At 58.0% G+C, this 14,033-nt stretch overlaps 1 protein-coding gene across 6 annotated transcripts in view; it reads right to left on the reverse strand.

The window, feature by feature from the left end:
* Nucleotides 1-3,769: 3,769 nt before the first annotated feature.
* Nucleotides 3,770-14,033, reverse strand: part of AXIN2 (axin 2) — a 30,183-nt gene continuing 19,919 nt past the window's right edge. For 3 of the 6 annotated variants that reach the window (XM_057536344.1, XM_057536342.1, XM_057536343.1), the window contains exons 5-11: nt 11,721-11,861; nt 11,109-11,635; nt 10,725-10,922; nt 10,224-10,448; nt 9,705-9,800; nt 8,348-8,515; nt 3,770-5,018 (exon numbers count right to left, since the gene is read on the reverse strand). In XM_057536344.1, coding sequence (XP_057392327.1) covers nt 4,892-5,018; nt 8,348-8,515; nt 9,705-9,800; nt 10,224-10,448; nt 10,725-10,922; nt 11,109-11,635; nt 11,721-11,861 — 1,482 coding nt within the window. In that variant the 3' untranslated portion in view covers nt 3,770-4,891. The remainder of the gene's footprint in view (nt 5,019-8,347; nt 8,516-9,704; nt 9,801-10,223; nt 10,449-10,724; nt 10,923-11,108; nt 11,636-11,720; nt 11,862-14,033) is intronic. The other 3 variants (XM_057536341.1, XM_057536340.1, XM_057536345.1) reach the window with 2 other exon arrangements.

A 14,033-nucleotide genomic window follows, 5' to 3' on the forward strand; every position in this document is an offset into this window, starting at 1 on the left:
TGCCAAAGACGTTATTGAGTGAAAAATGCAGATTACAAAACTGTATATACTATAATGTCCTATGCTTGTGTGTGTGTGTGTGTGTGTATTCTAACCTGGAAGGATACTGCAAAGTGTAATAGTGGTTATCTGAATCTTAGGTGGTCCTACTATAGATAATTTTTATTTTCTCCTTTTCCTTTGTTGCCTCAAATATTGAGGGCCCTCTAGGTGCTAAGCTCTATGCTGGGATGATTCTGGTAACAGCCAGCATTGACCTAAATGCATTTTTTGTTTGTTTTGGTTTTGGTGGTGGTGGTGTGTGTGTGTATATGCGTTGTAAACCATATCACTACTACCCACTTCCTGGGACAAATACAGCAGCAGTTCACTCTCATAGCAGATTTTTAGAAAATCCGGTCGATAAAGTGAGACAAGATGCTAAGAAAGATGTAAACCACTCTTTTGAAGCTTCTATGTAATGTTGGCAGTTTCTGTACAACCAAATTATTTATTAAAGGTAAAAAAAGAGGAACTTTTTTTTTTTTTTTCACAAAAGAAACCGAACAAACCAACAACCGCAAAAAACCCAATCTTACTTGATTATTCAAATACACTGGACTACTTTCTTTGGGGTGATTTCCAATTTCCTTCCTTTTGACAATACGATTACGGTCCCTGAGGTTGGGGGAGAAGAAGACAGGATCCTTTTCCCCAAACCCCACATCTCCGCATGAACCGTCCCCCTAGGTGAGGGTCCGCACAGATTTTCCAGGTACCGCGTAAGGTCAGACTTGATAAAGAAAAATTTAAAGATGCGCTGGGGCCAAAGCGAGGCTCCGGCTGAAAAGTCTCAGTTTCCGACTCCAGCAGCCTGCCGGTGCCTTGCCCCCCACTTCTAGGTCCTGTGCCAGGGCAGGAGAAGCCGGACGCCCGCGCCCAGATGTTGCAGCAGGAAGAGGGGGAGGCCTGGAATTTCCACGCGAGGAGCTAATCATCACCCAGGGAGCGAGGATGGAGCTGTAAAAGCTCCAACAAGCGCAGCCCAGAGAGGACTCAGCCCCGTGGTCTGTGCTGCTCCTCTGACGAGCTGGTCAGCAATTAATTAGGACAATGAGGCCGGAGCGCCTAGGAAATGAAGATGAGGTTGGTGGGCCCGATTTACAGCTGGGGTTTCGAGAGGGGAGGTGGCAGAGGCCCGGAGCAGTGAGACTCCATCGCAGCCAGGCCTCCCCGGGGCGTGGACGGGGGCTGGGGGCGGATCTGGGGGGGGGCGGCTGTGTCTCACCAGCTCCCCGCTGAGACCCGCGGGCCTGGAGGAGGGAGGGCTTGCGTTTTAGCTTTTTCTTTCGAATATTTTAGTAAAGCCATAGACCCTCTCGTCAGAGGAAGGCACAGGTGATTCTGCAAACAATGTCAAGCGTCCAGGGATCCCAGAAGCCCATCCCCGCCAGGTGAGGAGCCCCAGACGGTGAAAACAAGAAGCAGAGATACGGGGCCCCCTGCGAAGAGGTACAAGCACGAGTGGTCACTTCATCTGGTTTCTGCCCCACAGATGCTGCTGGGAAGGTGCCCACGGTCCCCCAGGAGGTGGTGGCACCGGGACTTGGGTTCAGGTTTGTCCGAACCCCAAGCCCGTGTTAGACCTCATTATTCTCATGGGATGAACCCAAAGGCCTGAAGACGAAAAGCCCTAACCACACCCCCCCCACGCCCCCCAGGCACAATAGCTTGAACCTCTTCATCCTTCCAGATTGGAAAGAGCCTTACGACTCTGGGAGTGGGTCTGGGATACCCCGCTATGAGCCCTCATTCCAGCAGGAGGGGAAGGGTGCAGCCACCTGCATCCTGAGGACCAAGATCACCGAATCCTGCAGCCCGGACTCTCGCGGACTCTCGCCAGCTCCCCTGGCAGCCGCCCCACCACACTGCCACGCGGAGGCTGCGCAGTGCAAGCCGGCCCCGCCCCCATCCCCGCGCGGCCCCCATCCCCTGCCTTCCTCTGCCTCGTCGGCCCTGAACCAGCTTACAGAGGAACAGAAAGGCAACCAGATCCGCCGCAGACCCCGCTCATGAGAAGTCAAGTCCAACTGCCATCACAGACACTTTTTCTTAAATTTTATTGTAGTTGATTTTCAATGTTGTGTTAATTTCTGCTGTACAGCAAAGTGATTCAGTTATACACATATATACATTCCTTTAATATATTCTTTTCCATTGTGGTTTATCAGAGGATACTGAATAGAGTTCCCTGTGCTCTACAGGAGGAGCTTGTTGTTTATCCATCCTGTATACAATCGTTTGCATCTGCTAATCCCACCCTCCCACTCCATCCCTCCCCCACCCCCTCCCCCTTGGCAACAGCAAGTCTGTCCTCTGTGAGTCTGTTTCTGTTTCGTAGACGAGTTCACTGTGTCGTATTTTAGATTCCACATGTAAGTGATATTATATGGTATTTGCCTTTCTGAGTTACTTCACTTAGTATGACAATCTCTAGGTCCATCCATGTTGCTGCCAATGGCATTATTTCATTCTTTTTTATGGCTGAGTCATATTCCATTGTATAGATCTATACCACGTCTTCTTTATCCACTCATCTGTCGACGGACATTTAGGTTGTTTCCATGTTTTGGGTATTGTGAGTCATGCTGCTCTGAACATAGGGGTGCATGTATCTTTTTGAATTACAGTTTTGTCCAGGTATATGCCCAGGAGTGGGATTGCTGGATCATATGGCAACTCTCTTCTTAGTTTTCTGAGGAACCTCCATACTGTTCTCCATAATGGTTGCACCAATTTACATTCCCACCAACAGTGTAGGAGGGTTCCCTTTTCTCCACACCATCTCCAGCATTTATTATTTGTAGACTTTTTTTAAATTAAAGATTAAAAATTTTTTATATTTTGAAGTATAGTTGATTTACAATGTTGCATTTCAGATGTACAGCAAAGTGATTGTCATATATACTTTTTCAGATTCTTTTACATTATAGGTTATTACAAGATAGTGAGTAGAGTTCCCTGTGCTATACCGTAGGTCCTTGTTGGTTATCTATTTTATATATGGTAGCTTGTATCTGCTAATCCCAAACTCCTAATTTATCCCTCCCTCCCTCACCTTTTCCTCTTTGGACATTTATTTCAAAAAGGGTTCATCATAGGACTCCTTTACATGGACTTGCTCTCCGGGATCTGAAATGCAGCCCAGCCCTGAGTGCTCTGAGCACGGGGACGGGACATGTGTCTGTTGGATGAACAATGGCCACACGAAGCAAACTGTCGGCGAACAGTGCACTATTCTCACTGAACCGTCTGGTCTACCCAGCCATGGGGAGGGTGGCTGAGTAGCACCGAGATCGAGGTTCACTGACCCCACTGGGCATTCACGACCTGCACACCATTTTCAGTGGCTTTTCACCCCCGAGACATCTATTAAAACACAAGTACTCCTGGGAGGACCCCAGCCCAGCTCCTCACCACCTGTACCTACCTGGCCAGATGGCAGGCATCTGCCTGGGAGGAAGAGGCTGAATCCAGGTGGTAGACGGGGGGAGGACATCAGAGGAGACGCTGTCCACACCCGCTCCACGACGAGAAGATCCTCAGCCGGTCAGCAACCAGGTGATCCTGAAGACATCGTTTTTCGAAACACCGGTAGGGTAAGAAGAGCTCCAGGTCAGATAGAAATGGGCTGGAGCAAAGTGAGAAAAATCAAGCGAAGAATGTTCACATACAAAAGGGGGCCTCTAACCCACTTCCACCCCAGGGGGTTCAAAGATGAGGCCGATATTTTGAAAAATATAAAATTTTAATAAAGGCTACATCTCTTAATTACAATAATTATTGTACCAAGTAATTTTCCTTAAATGAACTCTTTATAATGCATAATTTACAGTATAAGTAGAACAAAATGCCATGGCAAAAGTCATTGAGTACAAGACTTGTAATAAAAAGGCATAAAATATATTTATACATAAACCCCTTTCAAAAAACAAGGGAAAGCTGGAGCCCTCAATATAGGGCGACACACGGCGTGGACACCGTGCAGGTACAGGTACTGTACTGATTCAAGGTCAAGCACTAGAGATAGTGGATTAATACTCTTCTCCGTACAATATATACAGACGTATGGTACAAGGAACGATGGCAAACAGAATGCACAGATTAAGTTAATGTAAAAACCCGAACGTCACGATGAAGGTGTCTGGAGGAAAGGTGCTGTCAGGTCTTCCCACAACTGTTCGCTTCTTTGCCGGGCGGGGCGCAAGGGGAGGGGGTAGTTTCCAGAACGGCTGGGGTCCAAAGGCTAATTTTAGAAGACTCCCAAGGAGTTGTCATCTCAAGACAAGCACAAGTCAAACCACATGGTTCCAGAAGGCCTCAGCCGTCGGGTGCTGGGCCCTGGTGGGGAGCTCCAGGAAGTCACGGGGTGAACCTGGGGCCCCGGGGAGGTTCCCCCGCCTCCACAATGAATCATCCTGTCCGACAGGAGGGCCCCCAAACCAAACCTCAAGACCTTTATGACAAAATAGAGCAGCGCTGGGGGAAAAAGATGCACCAATTTCTGCGTGTGTCAACGGTAGGACACCATTTTTTTAAAAGTCTATGTTCACTCGGAGAAACGCACGGCACAGCTTAAATCCTCTTTCAGTGAAACAGAACCACGAAAACTTCCTTTCTCCCCCTTCCGTGTTTAAAGCAGCATATCCACAAACTGGGGGCGGGGGGCCGACTGTCCAATAAATAGCAGGAAGGATTCCTGTCCAGGTGAGCTACAGCTTCTCCTAGCTGATGGATTTAGAGCCCTAGGAAGTCATAGGTTATGCACGGCAGTCTCTCCGATACCGTCAGCGTCCACAAGAGCCAAGAGCCGTCCTGTCCGAGGCCGGTGGCCCGAGCCAGACGCCGAGGCTCAGTCGATCCTCTCCACCTTCCCCAGGATCCGGCCCTCGTACGTGGGCAGCACCACCTCGTCGTCCCAGACCTCCTCAAACACGGCTCCACACGCGAACTCGTTGCTCGCTTTTTTGAAGTAATACCTTAAAAGGAAAACCCAACACGCGGTTTGGTAAAGCTGCATTTTCTACTCGGTTTGAGAGGACAGTCTGTCAGCGCTGGGGGCGAAGGGGTCTGAGAATGCCGCTACCGCGGGCGGCAGGGGACTCTCTGCCCGGGTCTGCTTCGTGCGGCTGGTCAGAGGGTAAAGCCAGGCAGGGACCCCGGAGGCGGCGGCTGGGCACCCCCAGCTGCCAACAATGCTGAGGCCCAGCACTGCCACCCGACACACACGGTGAGAGGCACCCTTTGCAGAGGACAGCTGCTTCTTTCTCCCACTTTATTTTTTGGGGGAGAGGGGCAGGGGAGCGCAAAGCATGCCTGGAGGGGGGGGGGTCCCTCAAAGAGACCCCCAACTCAGCCCCCCGACCCGGTAGGAGTCTGCGGAAGGCTGGCATCTCTCATGCTCCCTGCCCTCCAGCGCCCAAGGGCCAGCCCTCCCAGCTGGTGTCGGGCACAGCTTGGGCTGGGGGGGCCAGGACAGGCTGCCTCCCCTGTGGTCACCGCAGGAGGCGGGCGGCCCACTGCTTCCCGGGGTTGCAGCCACCGAGACCCCCGCTACTCTCCCCTCTGCCCCCGCCCCTTCCCTCCCCTCCCCTCCTCCAGGGCAAACGCTAAAGGCCCCTATTCTGCCCGCTGATTAAAAAAGCTCCTTCGATCCCACCCCGGCTTCTTGCTTGAAGCCTGTTGAACTGCAAGGACGCAAACCACCAGCCTGTCCCAGGAGAGTCACGTCTGAAAACTGCTGTCCCGCTCGGCCAGGCCCACCCGAGCCCCTTCCCAGGACGTGAAGCCAAGGCCTATCCCTCCCCGTCCCAGGCCAGGGAGACCCCTCAGACACTCTCAACTCGCCCCTGCAAGCCGTCATCTTCAGCCAATAAAGGCCACTCGTGGAGGGAGGGTCACGGTCCCCTGGGGGGAGGGTAATAGCTTCTCAAAAAAAAAAAAAAAGTAATTGTGTCTCAGGGTTACAGTGGTTTTCTGTTTTTGTCTTTCCTCCTTAAAAAGTTTTTTTAAATTCCCCTTGGTTAGAGCTAAATTTCTTTCCTCTTTAATGAAGACCAGCCAAGTACTTTCATAGGAGATAAGGCTAAACCCAGTGAAACAGCTGCATTTAGTCAAGGGTCTGGGTTGCTGGCGTTCCCGGCTGGGCTAAGGCATCGGGCTGACCGCCCAGCTCGAGGGGGTCAGCGGCGCAGACGCTCTGGCGTGAGGCGGGGCAGAGTCCCGGGGGGCCCGATGAGCGCTGGGGGAGGGGCGCTGCGCACAGGAGACCCTGGGCAGCGGGGGGAGTTCTTTCCAAATGAGAGGCTCCGATGCCTACGCCACGCCAGGCAGGCCTCGGGCCCCGCACGGGGGCTCTCCCGGCCCCTCTGAGCAGGGACACGCAGCGGGTGACCCTGTCCCTGACTCCTCCCCGGCCCTGCCCCGCCCCCCCGGACTTCAAAGGCACTGCGCTGCCCTCAGCTTCTCTTCCACTGCGACCTGCTTTGTGTGGCAAACTCTGCTTCCTTCTGCCATCTGCCACGTCTGCAGGGGCCGCTCTGAAGCTCTGCCACGTTGAGATTGCTCAGCGCAGCCCAGGCCCCCGCTCCCCGCCCCGTCCTCGCTGGGCTTCGGATGGCGGCGGCGGTGAGGGGTGCGAGTGCTGCAGTGCCCCCCGACCCAGCGGGCACAGGGTCCAGCTCCGGCCCGGGGAGCGGGTCGAGCCGCGCAAGGCGGCTGGGAAGGGCCGCGGCCTGATCCAATCAGCAAAGGATCTGCGAGCCGCCCGTTTGTGCGCGTCTGTGTGCGTGAGAGGGGAGGCCGGGGCTTCAAAGCCAGGCTTGCCGAGTGCGCCTTAGAGAAAACTCAGAGCCACATGGGGCTGGAGTGGCTGCGTGTGGAGCCGTCCCCGCAGCCTCTGCTCTGCGCCCCTCGGCCCTGCTCCCCTGAAGGTCACCTGCGGTTCCACTCAAAGTCCAGCCGAGCCAAAGCTGAGATCAAAATGAATCCCTGGAGGGGCACACTTGTGTAATTAGTTTCACCTTGTGTCTGTTCAAGATAAAAAAAGAAGAAGAAGAAGAAGGAGCCAGGCCCGTTCCCCAGTCCCCTGGTTCATTTCCAGAACTGTCTCTGCCTGGGTGTAAAAGGGAAAGATCTCAGCCCAGCTCCAGGCCCCACTGTCGGTCACCTGCAGGGTCCCGGCCCTGAGCCCCGTCCCTTCCCTGCAAACAGTCAGTCTGGGCCGCTGCCCAAATCAGCCCCTCCCCGCCCACCGGCCCCGGTGGAAGTGGCTGCTCTGGAAGGGCTGGGGTCACGGGCCCCGGGGGTGGGCTTGCCGGGGGTCCAGAGCCGGCGTGCGCCCAGCAGGTGGTGAAGTGTGTTAGAGCTCTCCGCGCCATCCCTGCTTGGGGCAGCAGCAGGGGGGCACCTTCCGGGCCCCGGCTGTCTCCTCTCTAACCTCCCGCCTCTCCTGTCCCAGCCCTGCACACGGCACCCGGGACACAGCGGGATGGAACCCACGGGTTCCCTTGGGACGGAGGCCGCTGAGAAGGGGCAGGTGGGACTCTGGTCATCACCTGCCCCACGTTGAAGGGAAAGTGACCGAGAGACACCCAGGGCCAGCCCCCGGCTCCTGAATCCCCTCCAGGGTCCGGCAGGCCAGCGTGGGCATCTGGACCGTGTAGAGGGAAGAGGAAGCCCGGAGAGAGGGCGGGTTCCCGTCCCGAGGCCCCAGCAGGAGGGGCGGCCAGCCCTGACCCCGCCCCTCCCCGGTGCCCACCCACAGGTCCTGCCCTTCCTCTGTTACAGGCAACCCTGCCCCACGTGACTTGGGACACGGAGGCTGAGGGAAGAGGGCGCTGCCACACTGCAGGCAGTGGTCCCTGAGCCTTCGGTGAGGACGGCCTCTCCCAGACGTGCCAGGAGGGCAGCCTTTCAGCCTCCTCATCAGGCAGTCTCTCCGTCTGTCTGTCTCTCCCTAGCTTTCCCCCGCACCCCTCGCCCCTTTCAGGCAGAGCCTCCACGAGATGGCCCCAGCCCAGCTCTCCTTCTGGCAAAGCCAGCCGACCCCTTGCTCCTAACCCTAACTCTCAGTCTCGTCCACCTGGTAAAAAAAAAAGCCCACCCAGGTGCCCACAGAGCCCTCCCTGCCGCCGCTGCTGCCGTGTCATCTCGGGGAGGGGTGAGGGGACAGTGTCAGTGAGACAGAGCGAAGCATCGCGCAGCCCCTCCAGTGGCCCCTCCAGGCCTGGCCCGGCCAGGAAGCGACCCTGGCTCTTGCTTCTGAGCAAACCAAGTCCGGAACAGAAAGAAGCCATAGGACGCTTACCTATAATTTCCCTTTTTGCTGAGCTGCTCTTTGAAGTGGCCCAGGGTCAGGCTCTGAGCCTTCAGCATCCTCCGGTACGGGATTTCCTCCCCGCAGAAAAAGTAGGTGACGACCAGCTCACTGGCCTGGAGAGCGTGCACCCCTGCCAGCTTCTTTGGCTCTTTGTGACTGAAAATAAGATGGAAAAGCAACAAGTCCCGCATTTGAAGGCAGCAAGCACGTGTGCACATACGTGCACATACACACCCAGGGGCGCTGCAAACACTGTCTCCAGAGATAAAGTCGGGCTGGAGCAGTACACCACGAGGGTGCGGGTCCCGTATCACAGAGGCAGCCGTCTCCGGTGGACACACGGTCGGTCCTCCCTCAGGTCATCTGTGTGGGGCACACAGGAAGGGACCATCTCCTTCCATCCAATGGGAGGACAAAGTAATGTCCATTAGGGGGGCACCAATGGGGTGCTTGCCAAGGAACATGAGAAAGAAGAAACCCACCCAGAGCCACAGGGACACTCGCTCTGACCAGCGTCTGCTGTAGGGACAAACCCAGGAGTGGCATGAGCCCACTGGCGGGGGATGGGGTCAGCCCTCAGTCATCTCAACTTCTGAGTTTTTGTGGAGTGGCTTAAAAAAAAAAAAAAAAAGATGCAGGCCTGGACAGCTGGTCAACTTAAGGTCCACCAATTGTTAACAGGATGGAGGTCTTCTCACTTCCAACACTGTTCATTGCTCACAATGAAGACACTAACAAAAAAAACCTTAATGATTTAGGCCCCTTTAGTTCTCTGCAACCTAACACTTTTTCAACGCACCACCCTGGAGTGAAACGAAGGCTGGCTTCCCTGCCCAGCTTACGAGAGTGTAGGTTTAGGACAGGAATCGTGGGACCAGTGGGGAAGACGTGCTGCTCCCCCAGCAAAACAGCAAAGATGGTCCCCTCTCTGTGTCTGCAACGGTGGAGAAGCATCCTCCGGCTCAGTGTGACACAAAGATGGTTTTCCAACTCGCTAACTTTCTGGGCTAGTGGGGACAACTTTTCCCTCCGGCTTTGGGGTCCCTCTACCCATCAGCTAAAGGCTTCCCGTCTGAGCTTGAGTCCAGGAACCCTGAGCCATCCACCACTTCAGGAAGGAACACTTGTGTACAAGTCACGATGCGTTTCTCGGTACAGGTGGAGTTTTCTGAGATCCTAATTTACGGCAACATCTGGGTTTACTGTTCCTTGTCGCTAATATAAAAACGAAGGTGATTTTATAGACTAAAAAAAAGGTTTCAAAAACCACAGCCCCCGACAGAGAATACCCTGAAAGCGTAAAGCCTCCGGGCGGATCTCCGCAACACCAGGTAAAGACACTCACTCTTCCGAAGCCAGGCTTGGGCTGGACAAGGGCGCGGCTCCTGGCGGACCGGCGGCCGAGTGGTGCCTGTCCCTCTGCTGACTGGCCGCGCAGCACCTGAGGACACCAAGGACTTAGACGGAAGCCTGCCGTCCCCGCGGCCAAGGGGACGCGGACAGAGAGCCGCTCTCCCCGGCCCCCGACGTCCATCCCCGCCGAGACCCAACCAAGGCCTTGTGTTGGCAGCAGCCCCTGGAGACCTGGCAGAGCTGTGCTAAGCCGCCCAGGAGCCCAGCACTGGACACTGCAGCCCAGGCAGAGGGCTGAAGGCTCTAGAAGCCCCATGGGTCACGGCTCCTCGTAAGCTCACCTCCCCCGCCTTAACCCGTCGGGACCTTCCTAAGGGAACGCGCGCTGTGGGGGATTCCTCCTCCTAGGACTCGCCAGGTCCCGGTTAGCCCTTCGGAGCGACTGGAGCTCAGGGGGGCCGTCCCTAGAGGCCGGCAAGGGGACCCGCCACGGGCCGCCCCGTCCACTCACCGCAGCTTCGGGGGCTTGGACACCTCTGCCAGCCGGCGGCAGGCCTCCTCCAGCTGCGCCAGGGTGTTGGGTGGGGTCAGGGGAGGCACCGCAGGGTCCTGGGTGAACGGGTGGGCGCGGGGGGCGGTGCGGGGGTGCCCGTTGCCGCCCGCCCACAGGTGGTGACGGCCGGCTGGGGACGCTCGGGCACACTCCAAGGGGTAGGCCCGCTTGGTGCTTTGGGCACTGAAGGGGCAAGGGCGAGAGAGAGCCGGGGGGAGAAACGGGATTAGGGGGCCGGAAAGCGCGGCTTCAGGAGACATCACAGAGACAAGGGGGGGAAAAAACGCGACGGTAACACGGCTGGGCACGGGGCCCCAGCGCGGCACTCCTGCGGGCCGCCCAGTCGGACGCTTACGACTAGCAGGGCAGGAGCCGCCGGCCGCGGTCACGCTCGCCCGTGGCGCAGAGGGCCACCCCCCCCACACCCCCCGCCCCGGGCGGCGAGCCGGCCGTGTTCACCTGTGCGGCTTGGGCTTGCCCGGCCGCTCGCTCTCCAGCACCCACTGCCATACGTCCTGCGCCCGGTCTCCCTCCTCCCCGGGTGGCTGCAGCGGCCCCGCTCCGCCGGGGGCCCCTCCTTCCCGGGCTGGCCCGGCCGGGCCCGGCTCCGAGCCTCTCCCGCTCCGTCGGGGTGGGACGGCGCCTCGGCCGCGGCCGCTGCGGGGAACGAGGAGCGCATCCATCCCGGGGACCCAGGCCGCCTCCGCCTCCCACTCCGGGCCCCTCCAGGCGGGCGGGCAAGGGACACCTGTACCCAGTCCCATGCCCCGCCCGCCCCGCCCCGCCGCCCTCCCTGCGGCCCAGCGCCCGCGACCCCCGACCCTCCGACCACGGGACACCTACCCAGCCTGCGCGGCGGCCGCGGGCTCCGGCGCCCCGGGGTGGCTCTTGCACTTGGCGCAGCAGGGGTAGTCGGCGCCCCCGGGGATGGGGACGGGGCAGGGGCAGCGCGCGCGCTGGGCGGCCTCGGCCTCCACCTCCTCCCGGGTCCGGGGGCCGGCGTGGTGGTGGATGTAGTGGTGGTGGACGTGCTTCGTCGTCTGCCTGCTCACGAAGCCCCGGGCCCCGAGGAGGGGGCAGCCGGCCGGGGCGGGGGCGGCGGGCAGCAGGGGGCCCCCGGGGGGCGGGGGCGCGCGGTGCTGCAGGAGATGGCGGCGGCGGTGCGGGTCCGGGGAGCGCGCGCGGGGGCTGTAGCGGCCCACGCCCGGGGACTGGCCGCCGGGGGTCTTGAGGACCCTGGAGAGGTGGTCGTCCAGGATGCTCTGCGGGTCCTCCTCGTAGCTGCCCGACGGCAGGAGGGAGAGCGGGTGCTGGGCGGGCCCCGCCTCCCGGGCGCTCAGCGCCAGCTCGGAGCCCTCCTTCTCCTCGTCCTGGAAGGGAAGGCAGCGGTCGGGGGCGCCGGGGTCAGCAGGAGGCCCCCCCCCCACCCCGGGCAGGGGGCGGGGCGGCGCCCACCTCTCGGATCTGCTGCAGGCGCTCCTCCAGGCTGTGCCGCGTCTCCAGCTCCAGCTTCAGCTTCTCCAGCCGGGAGATGAGCTCGGCCGCGAAGGCGGCGGGCTCCACGGGGGCCATCTCCTTGGGCAGGCGGTGGGTTCTCTGCGGGGCGCGGGGAGGACACGGGGCGGACGCAGTCAGGGGGCTGCCCGGGCCTGGGGACGGGCACCGCGGCGCGTCCACGGCCGCGCGGAGAGCGGGCGGCGCGGGGCCCGGGCTGCTCGGGCGCTTTATGCGCGGGGGCCGCGGCCTCATGGAGAGCCATGGTCCCGGCAGCGCGCGCCCCGGGCAGGAGCAGTTGGTCGCACTGCGAGGGGCCCCGCTTGCTCTCCCTCTGGAGCACAACCAGCCCATCAGCCGCTACTCTGAACTAGAAAATCTTCAAAGACTGTTGTCAAACATCAAAAAAAAAAAAAAAAAAAAAAGGCAGCTCTCTGCGATGGGGAGGGGAGAGAGCCCACCTCAAGGAATAAAAAGTAGAGCCTAAACAGAAAGGGAGCTGGAAATGTAAAAAATAAGATTGGAAGGGAGGTGGGCGGGGGGGGGGAGGAAAAAGGGAAAAAAGGGGGAGGGGGAAAAAAAAGAGGAGTCACAGGGCCCAGATCAGACGCAGCGGTAATGTCTCTCCTGGCCGCACACTGCGCACCTTTGAGGCGGCGTTGTCTACCGCTGCCCCGGACCCCCTCGTGTTCCCCGCCCCTCCTCCCATCTCTTTGTACAGAAAACGAAGCAAGCTGCTGCCGGCTAATAGCAGAACTGCTGCGCTCAGCTGCCTGAAGCGGATCTACCGAGGGAAAAGGACGCATCTCCACACCGGGTATGGAATATAAACAGGCACGAGCACACCGGCCAACGCAGCCAACAGAGAGGACCCCCGCGGCCGGCTTTCTGTCCCCCTCCCGTCGTCTGGTACCCGCAGCCCCAGCCCCTCATGGTTCTGCCTCCTACCCCTTGTTTGCCTCCTGCTTTGGCCCTTTTCTTTGGTAGGGGGCGGGATGGGGGCAGCAGAGAGCCAACCTGCAGAGGCCAGCATCTCCCCACCCGGGCCGCAGATGAGAAAACGATCGCACACCCCAGGACAGAATCACGTAATTCACAATCCTGGGGGGCCGTACAGCTTTCCTTAAACACACATACCTCCCCCCAGCGCCCCAACCAAGTCAAAAAATATATATATATACATATACATATACATATATATACACACATATATACATATATATATACACACACACACACATATATATATATACACACACACATATATATATATATATACACACACACACACACATATATATGTATGTATCATCGATACTGCTGTATGGGTGGGGGGGATGTTATTGAGGAGGGGATGCTGGAGGTCCCCAGAAAAGCAAACTTTGTAGGCTAATTTTAAGCCTACTAAAATTTAAGTCTGCCCTGGACTGTCCAAGGGGCTTCAGAGAGAAGTCGCAACACTCCGCACACTAATGCAACGTGGGATTAGCAATTCGATGTGTCCACTTCCGACATGTGACATCACCGACGGACAAATCGCATTCTCTGAAGCTGGCAGGAAGGACTCTAAGCAGAGGTGCTGCTCTAAGCTGGGCACTCTCTTCCCCTCCCTAAGGAGCAGCTGGACCTCAGGGCATCGCAAGAAGCACAGCTCCTGAGACGTAGATGGGGCGGCTCTCTATGTGCGGGGGCCACGGGCTGGCTGCCCCCCGGGACTTGGAAATCGTAGGGGAGGACCCGGAGAAGCCCTCCACGCCACGCTGGCCTCTCATCTCAATCGCAGGAAGGAGCTGCTCAAGGGACGCTCAGACACTTATTGGGGGCAGATTCAACAAGCAGGCACTAAGCCACATTCTGCGGTTGGAAACAGACAAGAGGGACAGCCGACCTCCAGGGCTTCGGAGGAGAAATGGCCGAGCACAGAGATGAACGGTGACTGAAACGACAGAGCCACGCGGGCAACACAAGGAGAACATCCCAGGACGTAACCCTCAGGAGGCAGATCCCTCCAGCCTCCTCATTCTCTCTCTCTTTCCTTCATTCAGTCGACCAGCAAGTGTTCAGAGAGCACCCACGGTTCTCGCCTCTGTGGTGGGATGGACTTAACGGGATAGCCCAACGCAAAGCGCCGGTTCCCTCCCACCCTTCGCTGCTTCGCTTCTTTCTCATGGAGTTTTCTTTTTTGAATCGAGGAAACGGAAAAGGCCGACTAGGGCGTCGTGGGCACCCCTGCTCTGGGTTACACCCCGGTGAACCGCAGATCGCCCCTTGCGT

This window comes from Balaenoptera acutorostrata, chromosome 20 (genome assembly GCF_949987535.1).
Source record: "Balaenoptera acutorostrata chromosome 20, mBalAcu1.1, whole genome shotgun sequence".
Classification (NCBI taxonomy): Eukaryota; Metazoa; Chordata; class Mammalia; order Artiodactyla; family Balaenopteridae; genus Balaenoptera; species Balaenoptera acutorostrata.